This window comes from Histoplasma capsulatum, genomic scaffold (assembly GCF_000149585.1).
Source record: "Histoplasma capsulatum NAm1 scaffold_1 genomic scaffold, whole genome shotgun sequence".
Lineage (NCBI taxonomy): Eukaryota > Fungi > Ascomycota > Eurotiomycetes > Onygenales > Ajellomycetaceae > Histoplasma > Histoplasma mississippiense.
The window spans coordinates 4,301,863-4,320,579 of NW_001813982.1; the positions used below are offsets into that span (position 1 = coordinate 4,301,863).

Sequence of the window (18,717 nt, forward strand, 5' to 3'; positions counted from 1 at the left end):
AGAGCGGAGCATTGCGTCCTGGGATATCGCGAAGGGGACATATGCTTCAACAATCACAACCTATGGCTGTCCGGTGACAAATCTGCAGATGTTGTCGCCGACTGGCTTCGTCCAGGATAGGCAAACACCCAAGATAACTGTCCACAATACTGTCAAGCCACGTTATGATCATGCCCTTTCCAATTCGGCTCAACTTGGAGACGCTATCCCAGCAACATACTCTCTCCAAGCCCACCTGACCGGCCAATTGGATCTAGACAACATGCTATCAACGGATGACTTCTCGGAGGCGCTAACCCATCCGCTTTTCTCACCAGCATTGATATCAGAGGGTTTAGCTGAGCTTGCTGCTCTCGAAGCTGGCTCCGTCGGCTTCAATACCAATTCCGCAAGGTCTCAGCCTGTGGCTCACGAGCCCTTAGACAATTCCAGACTTCAATCACTAGAGGATCAAATCGCGCGTTTGAAAAAACAAGCTTTCTTCCAGGAATCGGTAACCAAAGCTAGAGTTGCGGAGATGGTAGAGCTTCGACAACATATCGCCAGCCTAGAAGACCAAAACAGCGAGCTCTATGAGAGCGTGCAGAAGGCACAACAGGCTCGGTTTGAGAAACAGAAACGGCGGGAAGAGCGTGCGCTCAGACGTAGAGAAGCATGGTTTGAAGCTGAGAAGAACGGACAGGATGGAGATGTACTTATGCGGGAAATGGAAGCTGAGGATGAAGAGGAGACAAGCGTCACAGATGTTATGAGTAGTGGCGATGACTAAATATAAAATTTGTATATCACATACACCTTTGAGCCCCATTCATGCCATTCATGGAACCGGATGCGATTGGTATCATTTTACTTTTTAATCCATGGTGTTTGCTACAAAATTGGTTGGTGGTTTTTGGATTTATATAAAATAGGCGTTTCCGGCGTTTTAACATCAATTGATGTTGGATTCAGTTGCTTTTTGTTGGGATTTTGGGGAAGGCGATGGGGCACGGATTGCATTAGATCCTATTCAGTGCAGTTCAAAATGATCATATCTATTGTCTGGCCAGATTTTGATATCATCTGGCCATTTGGTACTTCCTCTCTGAACTAAGGACATTCGAAATCCTCTAATGTTCGGATTTTTGCTTAGTTATAGAGTAATCGATTGTTAGCTAATATCAGAGAGGGTATAGATGGTATAAGATTTTGGACTATATAAGCCAGGGGTTGCATTTGCCGACAGCTTCCCTCAACTTTCCGAAAACCTGCTTGATATACAGTAGGCAAAAACTCAACAACCATCATTACGTTCAACCACACCCCTAAGCCCCATTAAACCTAGCCAAACCGCCTCTTCTGTCCTGATAGTCCGACTCCCCTGGCCAGGGAGCACATTCACCCAATAATCAAACACCCTTCCAGCGTCACTCGGCCCCAGGCCCTTATCCCGTAAGTCTTTATCCGCCGTCACCGCAGCTTCAAGGCCTGCTACGCCACCGAAAACGACAATGAGATGCTCGAACTTAGGGACCTCTCCCGCTATCGCTTCGGATAATGGGCAACCGCGTTCCGATGTCCCAAATGACAAATCATACCCGCCATCAAACGGACATTCAGTAAATACAGCAGAAAGCGTGGCGCACCGTCTTACCGAATACCCCCAGTAGTAGCCTGTCTCCTCCCGCGGAGCAAAAGGTGATACAACCTCAGCACCATCAGATGGATCTATTGACGACCCGAATTTTACGGTTACTCGCGTATTTTCCGGCGTAGGTATATATGGCACGCGGACCTTTTCTGGAAGGCCTGTGTTAACCAACGTATACGACGTCGGCGAGTCATTCCCCATATTATCCTTGTTTGTTTTCCCTTTCTTCTTTCCATGGCGACCGTTATCATGCTCGCCAACCATCCTGACTTCTCCTTGCTCCTCGGCGGCCGAGAGAGTAACGCCTTCTCGATATTCACACCATTCGTTCGCTCGTATGTGATGTGGCATATCCAAGCTCGGTAATGTCCCGGCCGTCCGGAGGTTTTTATGCATGGGGAACAGATATTTTTCTGTTTATATGGCGGGGTCTCAAGGTAGGAGAGGACGTGCGCGAGGAAATGTGAGGGGTCGGAGTACGCAGTGTATTCATCTTCGTTTATATTGTGGTTGCCATTCAAGTGTATATGGCGAGCATCGTCGTCGAAGATTACCACCTCATCGACGCAGAATACGGCCAATGCCCGGGCGATGGACCCGGCCAGGAATGTTTTTTTGATCGTGGGATTGGGCGCTGATTAGGTACTTGTCACCCATCTCTTAATCCATTTTGTGGGGGGTTCGAGAGGGTACTTGCAATAATGCTCCTGGAGAGCAATGCTCAAGTCTGCGATCTCCTCCGCGAGGAGTAAATATGGCCGTCGGCTTCGAAGTGATAACCTCGATGCTGCCATGGATTCGGAATGCTGGTCGTGGTTTGTCTTTCTTTTCTGAAAATTTCAGGTAACATTAATACATAGCGCGTACAGAGGGTTGGATTTTAGTGAATTTCTCTCGCATACCTTTGAATTATGCATAGCTCCTTAAGAAGTTCCTTTGGAATTTATGGGCTGGGATTCTTCCCGAATTAAAAAATTCAAAACGCAACCACAGCCCAAGGGATAGTTTCGCAGATATATGAGCCTTACTGGCGTTGAAGGGGCGAAATCACTTCTCCTAGAAGTTCAGCAAATTCTCAGTTTTCTACAAAAAATGAAGCTATTCGGAGATAATTTTTGGCTATTTTTAATTCACGTGATGTTACCGATCTCATCTTTTCGGGCCGAGAATTCGGCTCAACCCCAATACTACAGAGCATCAGGTTTTAGAGCGACAAATTGAGTTTGGATTTACATACAAAAATCCAGAAAGATAATTGGCAGTCGAAAGTGAAGCACTATCATGAACCTACTAGTACTAGTGTTCATGCTTGCACTCTTGGAAGCTCTCTCAAACAAGACCTCTCTTCGCCCCCCAACATGTTTGAGTTCGAAGCCCGGCATGAGCGGGCAAGACTTTAGCCATCCAAATCATACAATATAGCAGTTTGGCAGCTGCTATAGGAGCCCGTACCGAAATGCTAGGCCATGGCTGTTTCTGTGACATTCTAGCGGATGGTCACTGAGCATTGATTCCTGAATGGCCATTGACTCATTTCTACAGGTAAATACCATGTAATCAAATTCCTATTTTCATATATTACTCAGTAGGACTACAGATAGTTACTTACACCATGCCTTTTATAAATCATACGGTAGGCTCCTGGGGGTTGTATATCGTAAAAGAGGGTCGTGCGGGTCTGGATTCCCATATATCTACCGCGCGAATTCTCTTGCCATCGCTAATTACAGTTTTATATCATTAACGATAAGGATAAACAAATGACATAGAGGACTTTCGCCTCCCTTGATTAGCTTAAAACTGTATGACTGGCTTCATAACTACCACTACCTTAAGTAAATCCATGATAGAAAGTGCGATATTCTCCACGTAGAGAGCATTTCACCCGTTCATACAGTGCCTGAACCGGCCAGCAAGGTTGTGACAACCTCCATCCATCGATGTTTAATATTCCTCACTAACGGTAACCTTCTCTCAATAACTTCTGTTTCCCCCAGGGGCACCTACTGAATTTCCTCTCAACTCCTCCACTATTTTCACGCCAGCGCTGGCCCCGATCCTCACCGCCCCAGCCCTGATCATATCCACACAATCTCCAGATGTCCTCACTCCACCGCTGGCCTTAACCTTAACCCCTTTCCCAAGAGTTTCACAAACTGCTCTCATCAGCGCAACATTCTCCACGCTGGCCCCCGGCCCATTAAAGCCTGTACTGGACTTGACGAAGTCCGCTCCAGCTAGACAGGAAATCACGCATCCCGCAACAATCTGCTCGCGGCTCAACTGTGAGGTTTCAAGAATGACTTTCAAACCAACTCTGTGGTCGCCAATATCGTCCGGGTTTGAAGCAACCTTCCGCACCGCAAGGACATCCTCGTATACATCTGTATATTTTCCCTCCTTCAACAGCGGGTAATTGATAACCATATCTATTTCCGATGCACCACAGTTGATTGCACCTTGAGTCTCTGAAGCCTTTTCGGCGGTGCTATACGTTCCCTCATGGAAGCCAATGACGCATGCCACGCCGATGCCAATTCCCTTCAACCGCGCAACGGCGCATGAAACATAGTTTGCGCGCACACAGACGGTTGCGAAGCTGTACTTGATGGCTTCAGTGCACAAGGTGTCGATTTGAGCTTCTGTTGCAGTAAGGGCTAGTTGAGTGTGGTCTATTGTCTTTGGGATCGAGTTCAGGGGGTCTCCAGGGGGTGGGTAGTTTGTTGTGTTTATTTGAGGGAGGCTAGCAACGGTTTCCGAGATTAGAGCACTCCATTCCGAGTTGGTTACAGGTACAGGAGTGGACATTTTATGCTGTGTATGGGGGGCAATTGCGCTTGAATTATGTTGTTGCTTTTGGACACACACTTTTTAGCATGTCAGATCCTGTGCGATTGAGTAGTTTGTTCCCCAAGACCTGTAGTCTCATATTATTTAGCTTGACTTTCATTGAATGTGAATTTCGTCTCAGTGTTTTCCAAGGATATGGTAGAGAGATGGAAATACAACATATTAAGAGTTCTTGGGGGAAATCATAATACCAGTTCTCCACGGTTGTAAATAAAGAGGCGATCGACACCCCGCAACAATCTTCCCGGTTCGGGAATCCTTTTACGCAACTGCAATTGTTCCATTACTTGTAGGGATAAAAATGAAAGAATGGAATTGGAGATTATCAAAAAATGGGAAAGCAAGTTGTAGTACCGTTCATACTAGAAACGGGCGTCGCAATTCACGAAACCACTCACCAAGAAGCCAATGTTGCCCGTTATATTAAATTCGATTTCTTCTGATTCCCTCTTCCCGGCCAAATCGAACAGTCAAATACGAGAGTCGATTTTAAACAAGCGAAGTGAGAGGGCATCTATGGGCACTTGACAGCACAAATAAAACAGGGAGGTAGCGAAGGAGGTTGACCCCTCCTCCATTTACGCCTCCCAGGTGTCGAGAACGTGATTCAACCTGCCCTAATTAATTTACAACTACGGATACTGTTCAAACAAAGCTTTAAGCGACATGTCATATGATGATTTACAGAATATATTTTATGAATAAGTGAGGCAAAAATATGCATTGCAAGTGAGAGCGGGATCCATCCAAGACGAATAACAATCAATATATACGTAATATAAAGTAACTAGAACATAGATAACCGAGATGACAATGCTCCGAAGCAGGGAATCCTGATATGAAAAAGATTCCGATCCACGCAGCACAATCGCATATCAAGAATCAAAGGAAATAAAAGTGTAGCATGATACATAATAAAAGTTGAAAACAACTGCAGGTCGATAACATTTTTCCCCGCTCATCGTAATAACCATAAAGAGATCGGCATTATATATCGTCACCTATCTGCTGCAGCCCCCGCTCCCACACTCCGGGCCACGAATATCATCAACTCGCCCAATGCGCCTCGTGGGCCCTCCACTTCCACCACCACCAAATTTCCTCCCAGGGCCACCCGGCCCTCCTCCGCCTCCGCCTCCGCCTGCTCCTCCTCCGCCTCGCGAACTACCCCAACGCGGTCGGCGGATTTGAGTATTCTCTATATTCTGGACGTTGAACTTGGAATTACTGGCAGCCGAAGAGGCATTCAACTAGAAAAGTAAAGGTGGAGCAGTTAGTTAAGGGTCCCAGTTTGAATGTTTGTGTTTGGTAGAGGAAAGCGAGGAAAGACCGGGGGGGGGAGGGAATGTTCGATCGCTAGAGACGAGGGCTATACAAAGCGTACCGAGAAAAAGCTGACGATGTATAAGCCGAAGAAGATGTAGAGATCATCGATGAGGTATCGGATTCGGGCAGAGATGGGCGGACTGCAATATGGAGTGTTAGAGAGCTTTAGTTCAACAATGGTTGCACGACGAGCGACCATCGAAGATGATTAAACCGGCGAAGAGAACTAAGCTATGTTTAAAGGATGAAACCGCATACCGTTCTAGCATATGCCCATTTGAGAGATACGGTTTTGGTGGTGTTGACATTTCGACTGTTTTGTCTTCATCCGCTTTGTTGGCGATGAGCAGTTGCAGGAAGTTGGGAATTTGCCTCGTGGATGTTCTTCTGGGTAGTTATTGCCTGGCGTGTATCGCGGCTAGTGAACTTCCGGAAGTATGGTAAAATCTATTTTCAGTAAGTCATTCAAACAACCTTTCACTTGTTTTTCTAGCTTTTATATCACTGAAAAAATATATAAAGTAATAATGAAAATGAAATCCTATAAATATTTTTTAAATCACAATCTAAAACAATTTGTTAAACAAAATAGCGCTCAATAGCATGCACTGGATCTTCAAGAGATCATTGCCCAACAATACGCCCAGATGAATACAACTGAGATGATGGAACAAACAATGCGAATGATTCCCCTCAAGAAAACAAAGGAAAAAAATCAAGTCCATACAAACACCAGGTCTTCTGATAAAATGAACGGAAATGACTTCTCCATTAGATCTTGTCGATAACCCCCAACTCATTGATAACAGACATTTCTTCATCCTTCCCCAACTCGTCCAGACCTTTGAACCCATCTTCAACCGACCATTTTGTATTCGTCAACGGATGAAGTACCCCACAGCTCGCGCCAACAACAAGGAGTCCTGGTGGCCTAGATCCTTCTTCCTGAATTGCTAAACAGACATGCTCTAGCGTTGACCGTATGACTCTCTGATCGGCGCATGACGCTCTCTCAATCACTGCACAAGGGGTATCTTTTGGCCAAAGGGCTCGGGACATAGGGCTCTCATCCGTTTCAGAACGACTGGTAAGTGACTCAATGAGAGAGGAGAGTCTGTGCAGCGCCATCAAGAAAACAACCGTCTGGGTAGGTACATAGCTAGGTGGCGCTGGAGCTGCTCCCTTGCGTCCCGTTCCCGTGCAGATTAGCACCTGATCAGAAACACCACGATGTGTGGCGGGTATATCTGCAAAGAGCGGCGCACTCAATGCACTAGTGATACCTGGGAGAACGGCGGGGATATATCCCTTATTCCTGAAGAAGTCGTATTCTTCGGCCCCGCGGCCGTAAAGATATGGATCTCCTTGTTTGAGTCTTAGCACAGTTTTTCCAGCTTTCAGTGCGGCTATGCCCATTTCGAGTAACTCCTCTTGCGCCTTATCTGCGTTTCCGGGGAATTTACGAGCGATGTGGACTTCTGTTCGCCGAGGGATGAGATCTAGAACGGGGGCGGGAACCAATTTGTCGGCTAAGATGAGATCTGCGGTTTTAATTGCGTTGTGGGTCGCTTTGGCAAGTAGATCCGGGTGTCCTGGTCCGGATCCTGCAAGGATGATTTTTCCTTTCTTAGGAGGTAAAGGCAGGCCACTCTCAAACGTGGAAGAAGTTTTGCCACTTGCTGATCGATATGCTCCAAGTATAGCATCCACATCTGCGTCAGTGATCGAAGCCAACAAACGAAGAGGCCAATATTCACATATTTGTGATAGCCAGCGCATTTTGCGAGTTTTCGCTGCTTCATTGTCCTCTGGTGTCACCAGCGAGTTGAAGGTATGTTTCTGCGCCGTGGAGTCATCATCAGCCTCGAAGGGGAGATTTTCGGGCGGAATGTTTATGGTATGGTCTTCCTCCCAGATACGCCGCCTGACTGTGCCCAATGTTTCTATAGCAGGACCAAGTCCAGACGGGAGATAAGAAGCTATTTCTCGCCGCAGACGAGCAGCCAATTTGCAGCCCCTGCCAGACGTTGTGATGCCAACGTGAAGGGGACCATCAGAGTAAGTGGAGAGAAGAATAAACGTGCAGAGATCTGGAGCATCTGAAACATTTACTGGTATCCTTAACCGACGGCAAAGATGATATATACGCAAGCCTTGACAGTTTATGTGAATATATATGTATGTATAATACCAGCGTAGAAAATGAAGCAGAACTCACTCAAAGGATTATTGCCCCCAAGAGTAACAAACACAACATCGACGAAATTATCCACCTCGTCTCTCCCAAATGTTTTCAAATCATCATCCTGAAAGCTTCTTGCAATCCGGCGTACCCGACCATCCTCAAATTTTTGCAAAAGCGGGGCATGAATTTCCACCCCTTCAGGTGCAATGACAATAGGAATTGCCCCGGCGTCAAGACACTTGGTGCACCGCGCAGCTGCCAGAGGGTTCGCTCCGACAATTAAATGAACCTGGCGTTTCACATCCAGAGCGGCTAGCAGGGGAGCTGGGCCGGGCGATTCGTGTCGCAGATCTTTCATGCTTTGATCTGAAATATTTCCTTATGCTTTCTAACCTTGGTGAAAGAACTAAACAAGAAAACAGAAAAAGCAGCCAAAAATAATGCAATCTGCAGCAACATGCACTATGTAAAAATCTTGGCAATGAGAACCACCAGCGCGCTTCCGGGCCGAAGAATGGAAAGTAATAGGAGAATTAAAGATACGTGGAAATTCCACGTGTATACTAGTAGACTAATACCAATGTCATGAATTTGCTCGGAGTTGTATATCACAACTGGGTTGATTTCGGAAAGACGTAAAAGTGAGGGTTCGGAGATCTGATGTAACCCAATTATAGATGACAACAATCAATTTCAAGACTGCCGAACCGTAATCAGGAAAATATCAAGATATCCTCTGGTATTCTTCTGCTATCTCTTTTCTTCGTCTTCCAATTGAGCACCAATTCTTGGTTGGGATGGCGTGATCAGACAGTGGAAGTCACATGATAGCCACAACCCTAGACCTCGATCTTAGCATGCAGTTGGAGAATTCTTTCTGGGAAATATTTCCTCCGTCTGTTCTCTCATTTATTTTTCATTTTATTTTCGTTATCTTTTGAAGTGATGGCATGCTTCAAAGGGGAGACGTCGAAGCCGCCCCACCATAGTATTGGTGGCTAGTGATGGATGATGTTTGCGCTTTTTTTTTTCTTTTTCCGCCTCATCTTTTGTCTGGCTTTAGATATATTGAGCAATCCAATGATGGATTTAACCGCGAGACATAGAAAGAGCCTATGTAGGAATTCTGTCATTGAATAATACTGATTTTCTAGTTATTAACCCATAGCTCCAAATTTTTTTGGAAGGTGTATGAAACGGGAGAGTAGAGATTGAGGTTTTGCAGTCTCGCATGCATCTCTTTATCCCTGGATTGATCTCTAGTGGAAACTAAACGCCATCATTCTAGTGGCAAGGACGATATCGAAGTTTACGCTGAGAATATGATATTTGAGTGATCTTCTGTTAGATTTTAATCAGGACTGGTCGGGATTCCAATGCTGATTTCCAAGGGGATAACAAGACGGATGCTGGGATAAAAGCTATGTCACCTTTGAGATAGAATTCGGTGTTTGATATCGATTTTGTAGCATTCGGGTGTGACTGGTCATAGCTCTCACGATAATTCCCGAGGATGTTAATAGTGACACATCCAGAGGATAATGAGGATGTCAGGTTTGAAGATAGGATGGAGGGTGGAATTTGAGAAGACCTTTGACAGGTTTCGATCAAGTATGCTCGTTCATCTGTCACTCGATAGCAGATAAAGGAGACTGCTGTAGAAGAGAATAAAAAAAGGCTCAAGTCTTTCATGATAACATGGGGCGAAATATCCGCGATGAGTAACCACCAGCCATGTATCTCATGTTTTTGCGGGTTGAGAAGAAGTAGACCGACTTTCGGTAATTTGGTGTGAATTTGGGGGTTTATTAGGGAATTGAAGGCGGTAGAGGGTGTGAAGGAGAACTGGTACCTTCGAGACGAAATATACCAACAATTCGGAGTCGACATGTTTGCAGCAATAGATAAATGGAGAATAAACTGTCCCTGTATTTACCTGGTTAATTGTCGTTTGGTAGAGTAAGAAAAAGCGGCTTCAATGAGGCGTGAGCAGAGCCTTTACAGGAGAGTAGAGGCCAGTATAAGGGGGGCTGGGGTTGGTGTGAAGGGATAGTTCACGTTCACCATGAAATGAAATATTTCGAGGACCGCACTACACCGGATGATGGTACCGGGGGAAGCCATCAGCATACAACTACTCGACTACACGGGTTCGAGCAATTAGCCAATGTCGAAGTGGAAACTGCGTTGCAGGAATTCCTTGTTGGCCAACGGATGCTGGATTCACTTTCTATCGTATGGAAAGAAAATGATAGAAATCCGAACTGCCAAAGTCATAATATTCGGGCCAATTCGCGAAGAGGCAAGACGGAGAATATTGACTGGGAACAGTGAGTGTTAAGTTAGATAGTTGTGGGTTGGATAGTGTATGACCACAGGCACAAGCACACAGCCGACCATTTTTAGATGCGACAAGTGCGACAGTTATTGGAGAAGTGAATTTAGGATATTCAAACACCTTGGAGCTGGCTGGTAACGTATTTGGGTGTCTGCGGAGTGCTGTATTTTGTTCCAGTTTTGCTCTTTTGGGGTGAAGGTCGAAGGTTGTTTTTCGAAGTTCCTGTCTTATTATAATTAAGCGCGCGCTAGTTCTGTGCGCAAGCAAACTGCAGCTTTGCTTCGTCCAACTTTCACATCCCAAGCATTCATTCCTTTGATTCCCATCTGCCTTTTCCCAGTTTTCTCAGAGCCAGTTAGCACGATAAGATTACAAAACGGAATCTTGATAGCTAAGTCTACCGGCTTCCACGTTTCATTCTCTCCAAGCCATTTTGACAGCTGCCTTCGCTCGGAGCAGCTAGTTTATTTACCTTACCACCATGTCGGACGGGACCTTGTTCAAGGCGGAGAAGGATTTCACAAAAGATGTCGATACCCTGATTCCGGAAGCGCGGGAGCTGGCTAAGGTTTGCAGTTTCCTGACTCCTAGTGGAACGCATACACTAACACAAGCCGATACCTCTATCTAGACCGACCTCCAAGGCGCGATTGACAAGCTTTTAGCCCTCGAGAAACAAGCCAGACAGGCAAGTGCCTAACCATTTGTCAGAATTCCTTTTAGACTGATGCTTATACCGGAACTGTTCCTAGGCATCCGATCTACCATCCACCTCGAGACTTCTTATTGCCATTGTTACCCTTTCCAAAGAGTCGGGTGATTGGAAACTGTTGAACGAGCAGGTCGCCTCGCTTTCGAAGAAACATGGCCAACTCAAACAAGCTACAACGAAATTGATTCAGGCTGTAATGGGGTTCATTGATCAAACCCCGAATATGGAGGAGAAGATGACATTGATCGATACTTTAAGAACTGTTACGGAGGGCAAGGTTCGTTCACACTATCCAGGCTAGTTCTGCTGGGTTGTTACTAAGTTTCCCAATTATGTAGATTTTCGTCGAAGTGGAAAGAGCCCGAGTTACCCGTATGCTATCAGATATCAAGAAGTCGCAAGGCGACTTCGCCAGCGCTGTGGACATTCTTTGCGAGTTGCAAGTGGAAACATTTGGGTCTATGACGCGGAGAGAAAAGACAGAGTTCATTCTGGAACAGGTTGCTCTCTGCATAGCTAAAGGGGACTGGATGCAGGCTGGAGTATTGAGCCGCAAAATTGGCACAAAATACTTTACACGGAAACCGAAGAAGACCCCAGAACAGATTGAGAGAGAACAAAAGGAGTTGGAGGAGCGGGAAAGAAACCGGAAGCCTGAAGACCCACCGATAGAGAAGGAAGAGGATGTGACAGATTTGAAGTTGAAATATTACGAGCAACAGATCATGCTCGCAAACAACGAGGATAAATACCTCGACGTTTGCAAGCATTACCGACAGGTTCTTGACACCGAATCCGTTGAAGAAAATCCAGAACAGCTACGTGCGGTAAGTGTTTGACGGCACTTTTGACAAATACATATGTTCGTAACGACTAATCGCACCACAGACTCTTCAACGTATCATATACTATGTTGTTCTTTCACCATATGATAACGAACAATCAGACCTCATTCACCGTGTCCAAACTGATTCCCGAAACTCCCTTGTCCCTGTCGAAGCCCGCCTCCTCAAGCTTTTCACGATGAACGAGTTAATGCGATGGCCCATGGTTGCTGAGCAATTTGGGCCCCACCTCTGCAGTACCGACGTCTTCGATGCTCAACCCAACCCATCAACCGACAACAAGGCGCATACCCGGTGGCAAGACCTGCGAAAGCGCGTTGTTGAGCATAATATCCGCGTCGTTGCGAAATACTACTCGCGCATCCAAATGAGTCGACTCACAGAACTTCTCGACTTAGGCGAGGAGGAAACCGAAAAGTACATCTCTGAGCTCGTCACGTCCAAGACCATCTATGCTAAGATAGACCGACCGGCCAGAATCGTGGGTTTCACCAAACCAATGGATGCGGATGATGTGTTAAATGGGTGGAGTAGCAGCATGAAGAGCCTGTTGGGCCTGCTTGAGCGCATCGACCATCTCATCACTAAGGAGGAGATGATGGCCCGGATCCTTCCATCCAAAGCCGAGCGGACGACTCCTAAGGCTCGCTAGAAGGTCCCCCTACTTCTTTGTTTCTGTGGGTTTATTATCGTCATGTGTATGGTGAACATTTGTTTTTGGCCATGCGTAAAACCGAATGTACAGTACAATAAAGTAGTACTTTCTCAAGATGTCACTCAAGTTGATGGATCGGAGTTATTATTTGTTTTGATCCGCACGGATTCGTAGACAGGAAGAAATAGTATTCGCAGTAGACATCCCACAGAAGCCCTTGACACATATGAGCCGTGTCTTCAGGCAAGTATTCGTATTTCTAAGTCTAATATTAGCAGGTATACATCGGTGCTTTTATGTCTATGTCTATGTAATTGCATTTTTTTCTAGTCATTGTACTCAAGTTAGTCCCCACTCTCAAAAGAAGAGAAAAAATAATGGAGGGTATTCCATAATGCAATCCCACGTCAGAGAGTTACCATATCTAAAACGGCATCTCCATATCCTCCACCTTCTCTTCTATCAACCCATCCACAGTCTGTTTCTCCAAACACTCCCTAACAAAGTTAACCGCCCCATCCAAAAACGGTCTTTGACTGGGCAAAAAATGCCCGCCAGGATGCCAAATCACCTTCCCTTCTTTCTCTGCATCCCCCGCGCACACACCAATCAACATCCTACTTCTGTCCTCCTCGACAATACCATCCAAACTACCCAGCACATGCAGCACGGGTGTCTGGATTCTCGGCCGTTCGTAAAAGGCTCGATGCCGCGCACCCGGCGCAATGAAGCCAGAATAACATATGGCGAATTTAAAGGGTGGATGCGTCAGCTTGTCGAAAGAAGTAGGGAAAGGGATGCCGGTGACAGGGTCCCCAGCACTGGAGGAAGATATTGAGGATTCATGATTTGCCATATCGGCAAAGTATTCAAAAGAGCCTTTGCGTCCCGGCTCGAGCAGACTCGCCACCATCGCCGCGAAAGCTGCTCCCTGTGAGAATCCAATGACACCGTCGAAGGTGCCTTCGTCAGCCAAAACGCGCGCAATGGTTTCAATGCCCTCATCTAGCCCTTGGTATTCGGGTGGGTTTGCTGTGTTGGAGCGCCTCCACCATGCGAAGCACTCAGGTTGGCCGGTATCATTAGCCTCTGCGCTTGGGGTAGAGAAGGGTTGGAAGTCTGGGATATCTGACGGAGAAAGGTGAAGGGGTCCCGTTGGGTACGAGAGGGAGACTGAATGGAGGGGGAAGGACTTTTTGAGGTGTTTTTCCAGCGCACGGGTTTTGGCATGGAATAAGGGTCCTGATTGGGTGTAACCGTGAAGCATCAGGATTTTTAAAGGGGCTTTCGGGTGAGTAGGGTTTGGAGGGGCCATGGTGATCGCGGTGGATGCAAGGCGCTCGCTGGTATTTGGTATGTTTGTCAGAGAACGGATGTGTTTGGCGGCATGACTATTTAGTTATACCACGGCATCAATTGCATATGGGGTTTCGAATGAAACCTAAGCGTCAGTCCACGGAATCAAAATTCAACGGGCTTCAAGGTGGCAAATTGCCGTCCTAATGCACGTATTGGATATTGGATCCGGTTGACATTTTGAGATTGAGATAACTAACTAGTTAAGATTAGGGCTCTAAACCTGCTCCGTATAACTCACTAACAGCTAAAATCTTACTGCTAAAGAATACCAGCTAGGCTTAACAGGTTAATACTGTTGCTGGACAATGGAAAACTATAAAAATCAGACGCGCCTCCGGGAGGAGAGGTGCCGACGCTCATAGGTCTATCCGTCACTCAGAGAGTGAGGCTTTTTAACAACAATGCGTCTGTTTACGCCTTCCTGGGCGAGAAGGGTATACAAACACACCTTTATCTGTCGTCTAGCATTGATCGGCTCTGTTTGCCAGCTTCGGCCAGCTTTTTCCCTGTTTTCTGGCGCCCATGCCCATCACACTAGCACAGGTCCCAAAGCTGCACTTGACAATCTTCCCAAAAGAGCTGGAGCCTCCATGTTCGCCGACGTACAGCAATTGTTTGAACGCCTACCCACGTCTGTAAAGTGGTCAGAAAGGGAACCGGGCCCGAAGTTCGGCGATGACCTAGATCCATCTGATCCTTTGATGCCCTACTTGGAGATATTGTTGATCGGTACGGGGACTTTCACTTCACATACATGTTCCCAATTTTAGTAGATGGCAAGAGATCCGAGACGTTTTGCAAGTTTACATCTGGGACGTATATGATTGTTATATATTGGGCTTCATGGTATTGGTGTTAAATTCCCGTGGTGCCCTACAAGGACTTGGGCATGGACGTTGAGAACTGCTCCCTAACGTGGACAAAATCGTACTTACTTACCAGTTCAAATAGTTGACCGCCTAATCCCCCCGAAAACTCTTATGCATTTCTTTGAATTTTCCGGTCGTGGAACGCTGCCCAATGGCAAAAAAACTAAGTTACCTGTCGTTTCCTCCGACGAAATAGAATTAATAGTCTCCCCTTACAATGAATGGGCCCTTCCGCCCCATAACAAAATCACATCCCCTGCCGACCTAAAGTTGATGACCAGCCTCGGTTCAGATGAAGACGCAGGACGCCTCACTATAGTAGAGAAGCCTGTGCATGCAATGAAGATCAGGTTATGGGAAGGAATTGCCCCCATTTCGGAACACCAATGGCGACAAAAAAGGCTGGATAAAGCGGAAAACTTCGACTATGCGTGCCAATATATCGAAACTGTCATTTCCACGTTTGATTATCTCAATGTACCTCTACATGTTTCGCACATGCGGGAAACCTTCAATTATATGTATGAGCACCTGTCAGAGTTTGACGAGGCGTTGAATAACATCCGTCGACGGGATGGAAAGGAGCCAAATGTTGACATGGCCGGGTTGTGGGCAGAGTTTATCCGTGCTAAATACCAAGTCATGACAGACCGTGCATACAGCTGGACCATATCTCACATCGATGCCTTGCGAGAGCCTCTGCTAAATGAAATCAGAGCTTGGGGGGCTTTGTTAGACGACAAAATAAACCCGGAGCAGTTGGCTCTAGTAGAGAAACTGCATAAACTCTCTGGACTTGTTGCGGAGGCGGAATATACCATCTATCTGTCAACGGATGGATATAAGGGGGGCTCTGACCTGTCACCAGAAGAAGAACCGAATGACAGGCAGAGCCCTATGTTGGAGAAACGGCGTACGGCATATGTTCAATCGTTTGCATATTTCCAACACATTGAAAAATTAAAGGAGGAGATAATAGCAGACCTGCAACGGAGTCCCGAAGAAACACCAGCAACCGAAAACGGCTTACTCAAGACCATTGAGACTCAAATCCGGATACAAAAAAATATTCAAGCTGGAAGGGATCCGGTGCCAGAACCCAGTGCACCAGTAGCATGGATCTCTGATATCACAAGTCGTATACGAGATCTTAAGGAATCGGGACAACCACCGATGACAGATATCGGGTATGCCATTTACAGGCTCAGCTACGGTCGAAACGCAGACGATAAAAGTGAATGGGACGAGCTAAAGAAGATCATAGAGAAGGACCTAGCCTCTTGGGGTGACGGCATCAATGGTGTCGAGGACATTAAGCCATTCCTAAAAGTGAAATGGTTTGATGGGCGCGAGCTTGGGCTTGCGGAAGATGATATCGATGGTGCAAAGGGGTATGTTACCAAATGAACCAGAAAAGAAGATGATACATGCATGCATAAATATCACTGTTTGGTAGACGGAATGCATTCACCCCCCGCCGCTAACAATTTCTCCCAAAACAGTCACTTCACCACGTACCTGGACACCCTAACCCCATCAAATGGTATCTACCAAGACGCGATCCTCATCCTGGACTCCGCCAGCTTGGCATCGTACTCCAAGCCCACCACCGACGATATCGATGACAGTGAAGACCACCACCTCCTGGTCGTCGACCCCAAGTACGACCCGGATGAAGGCATCGAGCGGCCTGAAGAATCCCCCGGATATGCCGGTTCCATGCGCATCCTGACACGACTAGTATGGAGTGAGCTATTCGCACTGACGTATAATAATGTAATGTGGTTGGAGGATATGTGGCCGTTGGCCATGGGACATCCGGAGCAGGTGTATGTGGGGCAGACGGCCCCTGAATTGCTGAGCCGATGGGCGGAAGCCAGGATAGCTGGCGATAGCGCGTTGAAGGCGCGTTTTGAAACGGAGTGTAAGCAGAGAGGGGAAGAAGAGGTAGCTGCGTGGAACAAAAAGAGGAGAGAGAAGGAGTTGTGATTTTGGAATAGAGTTGGGAGTGGGGGTTGGGATGAGGTGCTTTTGATTGGTTCTTTTGAATTAGAGCAGTAGTTATGGCTTAAATTACCTCTTCTCTGATTAGACTTGTACAATATGAGAGCCTTTAATCTTCAGGGCTGGAATGGGAAGTGACCTATGCAATACGATATACATATAGTACCCCCGGAATGTAAAGGGGTGCATTCCGGCGCACTAATCCAGCGGTTTACCAATTACAGCCTGAAAATTAACAATCATGGATAATCGTAACAAGCAATAAGGCCTGATGAATTTTATGTTCAAAAATCGTGTACAGGCAACGGACAACGCACTGCTTATCATGACAGGTGGTGAGAAGAAATATTACCGTCTTATCAATTTAACAAAGTGTCTTTAGAAACCATGCCCATTTCACCCTGATTTCCTTTTACACTTGAATATTCCGAAGTTTGTGCAAATTAGCCGGGGTAATAACAATTAAAAGGTAAAGCACGGAAATTTCGGGATCGACTTGTCACGGCCTCCCTTTTGGGGTTGTTTTCCACCGACATTTTGTCCGATGTAGAACAAGTAGCGCAATAGAGCATGATAAACAGTGTTAGATTGTGGGGTGTACCAAGGCCTGTTCCTTGTTTCTTTTTTTTCCCCTTGCGACTTCGGTGTATAATCGCAAATGAAAGATGAACGCAAATAAAAGTGGGTGCAGCGAAGCAAATCATCTCTTTCTTTTTGATTGCTCTTTTTCTTTGCACATTAGTATATATATGTTCAGAAAAGGGAGAAACGAAAGATTGCAAATTCCGGCCCCTATTTGCAGATCATACATCCAATGGGGACGAATAACAGGTTAAGTTAACTTGAGAGGAATGAGGAGAGCAGCACCAAACGACGAAGCCAAACGAGGAAAATAAGACGATCACAGATAGAATATGTGAGAAGAATTTAAAAAACGCCTTTCGATTTTTAAAATCCCTTTTTAATTTTTGAGAAGTTTTTTTGTGATAATTAAACAAATGGAAGCAATCGTCATCATTCAAACAAAACAGAAAAAAAAAGAAAATTGGCCCCTTTACTTTCTCCGGAAAGAGCAGCCCTCGGTCAATCTAGCCTTTCCTCCAGTGGGTTGGCAAAGGACGGTGGAGCAGCCAGCGCAGATGACGACAGTTTGGGCGTGTGAGAAGACAGTAGTGATCGCGAAGCAGCCGGGGCACTTGACATCCATGAAGAAGGATCGGGGCGCAGGCACAAGAGTCTAGTGTAGTTATATCGCAAGTTAGCTGACTTCGCTATTTGGTATGCATTCGATATCGTCTAGTTTCCGCTGGAATGTCGATAGAGATGGTGTTCTTTGGAGCGTACCTTCAGCTTGTGCTTGCGGGCCTCGGCCTGGGGGGTAGGGTTGAGGAGATCGACCGCGAGAACCTATTCAATGAAAGAAGGATGTATTAGTATCGGGGACTCTTCAAGAGAAATTAAAAAATGATATTTTATTTTATTTTATTTTTTTGAAGTGGGACGGAGGGGTCCGCTATCATATCCATCCACATCCATAGCTATCACACGAGCAAACGGAAGCTTACCATCTTGATGGCTTGGAGATGTTGTCGATGCTATGACCTGTAGGATGAACTTGTCGAGATGGGCAGTCGGAGAGCACCAAGGTCAGAGGGTCGATGAACAGGATCTCGAGAGCGGCGAATGGAGCAAGAGAAGAATCGTCGATGGATGACTACTCCTCCGCAGCGGCCAAAATGGGCGATTGTGCATTCGCTTAGCTGGCCGTGTTTGGCTAGTGCCGTTCTGGATGAGTCAGCCAAGCTTATTTTCAGCCGCATTATCAACGACATCAAGATAAAAAGCTTCAACAGAGAGACGGAAAGACAGACAGACGAAGATACTGGTAAACAAAATCATTGTTTGGTAACCGCGAGTTTGATGTGCGCCAAATATGTTGAGACT

At 46.2% G+C, this 18,717-nt stretch overlaps 9 protein-coding genes across 9 annotated transcripts; 3 read left to right on the forward strand and 6 right to left on the reverse strand.

Moving 5' to 3' along the window:
* Nucleotides 1-88: 88 nt before the first annotated feature.
* HCAG_01220 (predicted protein) lies at nt 89-769 on the forward strand (the record flags this gene model as incomplete). Its single annotated transcript, XM_001544123.1, has 1 exon — nt 89-769. The coding sequence occupies one exon, from the start codon at nt 89-91 to the stop codon at nt 767-769; it is 681 nt and encodes a 226-aa protein (XP_001544173.1).
* Nucleotides 770-1,273: 504 nt separating this feature from the next.
* On the reverse strand, nt 1,274-1,894 carry HCAG_01221 (predicted protein; the record flags this gene model as incomplete). The annotated part of the gene is made up of 1 exon (XM_001544124.1): nt 1,274-1,894. One exon carries the CDS (start codon nt 1,892-1,894, stop codon nt 1,274-1,276), a length of 621 nt encoding a protein of 206 aa, XP_001544174.1.
* A 911-nt stretch (nt 1,895-2,805) lies between these two features.
* On the reverse strand, nt 2,806-4,438 carry HCAG_01222 (deoxyribose-phosphate aldolase 1; the record flags this gene model as incomplete). The annotated part of the gene is made up of 5 exons (XM_001544125.1): nt 2,806-2,817; nt 2,868-2,906; nt 3,181-3,195; nt 3,240-3,350; nt 3,638-4,438. 5 exons carry the CDS (start codon nt 4,436-4,438, stop codon nt 2,806-2,808), a joined length of 978 nt encoding a protein of 325 aa, XP_001544175.1.
* Nucleotides 4,439-5,481: 1,043 nt separating this feature from the next.
* HCAG_01223 (predicted protein) lies at nt 5,482-6,005 on the reverse strand (the record flags this gene model as incomplete). The annotated part of the gene is made up of 2 exons (XM_001544126.1): nt 5,482-5,730; nt 5,865-6,005. 2 exons carry the CDS (start codon nt 6,003-6,005, stop codon nt 5,482-5,484), a joined length of 390 nt encoding a protein of 129 aa, XP_001544176.1.
* A 572-nt stretch (nt 6,006-6,577) lies between these two features.
* On the reverse strand, nt 6,578-8,349 carry HCAG_01224 (hypothetical protein; the record flags this gene model as incomplete). Its single annotated transcript, XM_001544127.1, has 2 exons — nt 6,578-7,749; nt 8,025-8,349. The coding sequence occupies 2 exons, from the start codon at nt 8,347-8,349 to the stop codon at nt 6,578-6,580; spliced, it is 1,497 nt and encodes a 498-aa protein (XP_001544177.1).
* A 2,461-nt stretch (nt 8,350-10,810) lies between these two features.
* On the forward strand, nt 10,811-12,538 carry HCAG_01225 (conserved hypothetical protein; the record flags this gene model as incomplete). The annotated part of the gene is made up of 4 exons (XM_001544128.1): nt 10,811-10,897; nt 11,082-11,318; nt 11,380-11,868; nt 11,930-12,538. The coding sequence occupies 4 exons, from the start codon at nt 10,811-10,813 to the stop codon at nt 12,536-12,538; spliced, it is 1,422 nt and encodes a 473-aa protein (XP_001544178.1).
* A 427-nt stretch (nt 12,539-12,965) lies between these two features.
* Nucleotides 12,966-13,856, reverse strand: HCAG_01226 (conserved hypothetical protein; the record flags this gene model as incomplete). Its single annotated transcript, XM_001544129.1, has 2 exons — nt 12,966-13,000; nt 13,148-13,856. The coding sequence occupies 2 exons, from the start codon at nt 13,854-13,856 to the stop codon at nt 12,966-12,968; spliced, it is 744 nt and encodes a 247-aa protein (XP_001544179.1).
* Nucleotides 13,857-14,301: 445 nt separating this feature from the next.
* HCAG_01227 (predicted protein) lies at nt 14,302-16,758 on the forward strand (the record flags this gene model as incomplete). The annotated part of the gene is made up of 3 exons (XM_001544130.1): nt 14,302-14,629; nt 14,975-16,160; nt 16,272-16,758. The coding sequence occupies 3 exons, from the start codon at nt 14,302-14,304 to the stop codon at nt 16,756-16,758; spliced, it is 2,001 nt and encodes a 666-aa protein (XP_001544180.1).
* A 1,069-nt stretch (nt 16,759-17,827) lies between these two features.
* Nucleotides 17,828-18,341, reverse strand: HCAG_01228 (40S ribosomal protein S27; the record flags this gene model as incomplete). The annotated part of the gene is made up of 3 exons (XM_001544131.1): nt 17,828-18,010; nt 18,118-18,180; nt 18,339-18,341. The coding sequence occupies 3 exons, from the start codon at nt 18,339-18,341 to the stop codon at nt 17,828-17,830; spliced, it is 249 nt and encodes an 82-aa protein (XP_001544181.1).
* Between the last annotated feature and the right edge of the window lie 376 nt (nt 18,342-18,717).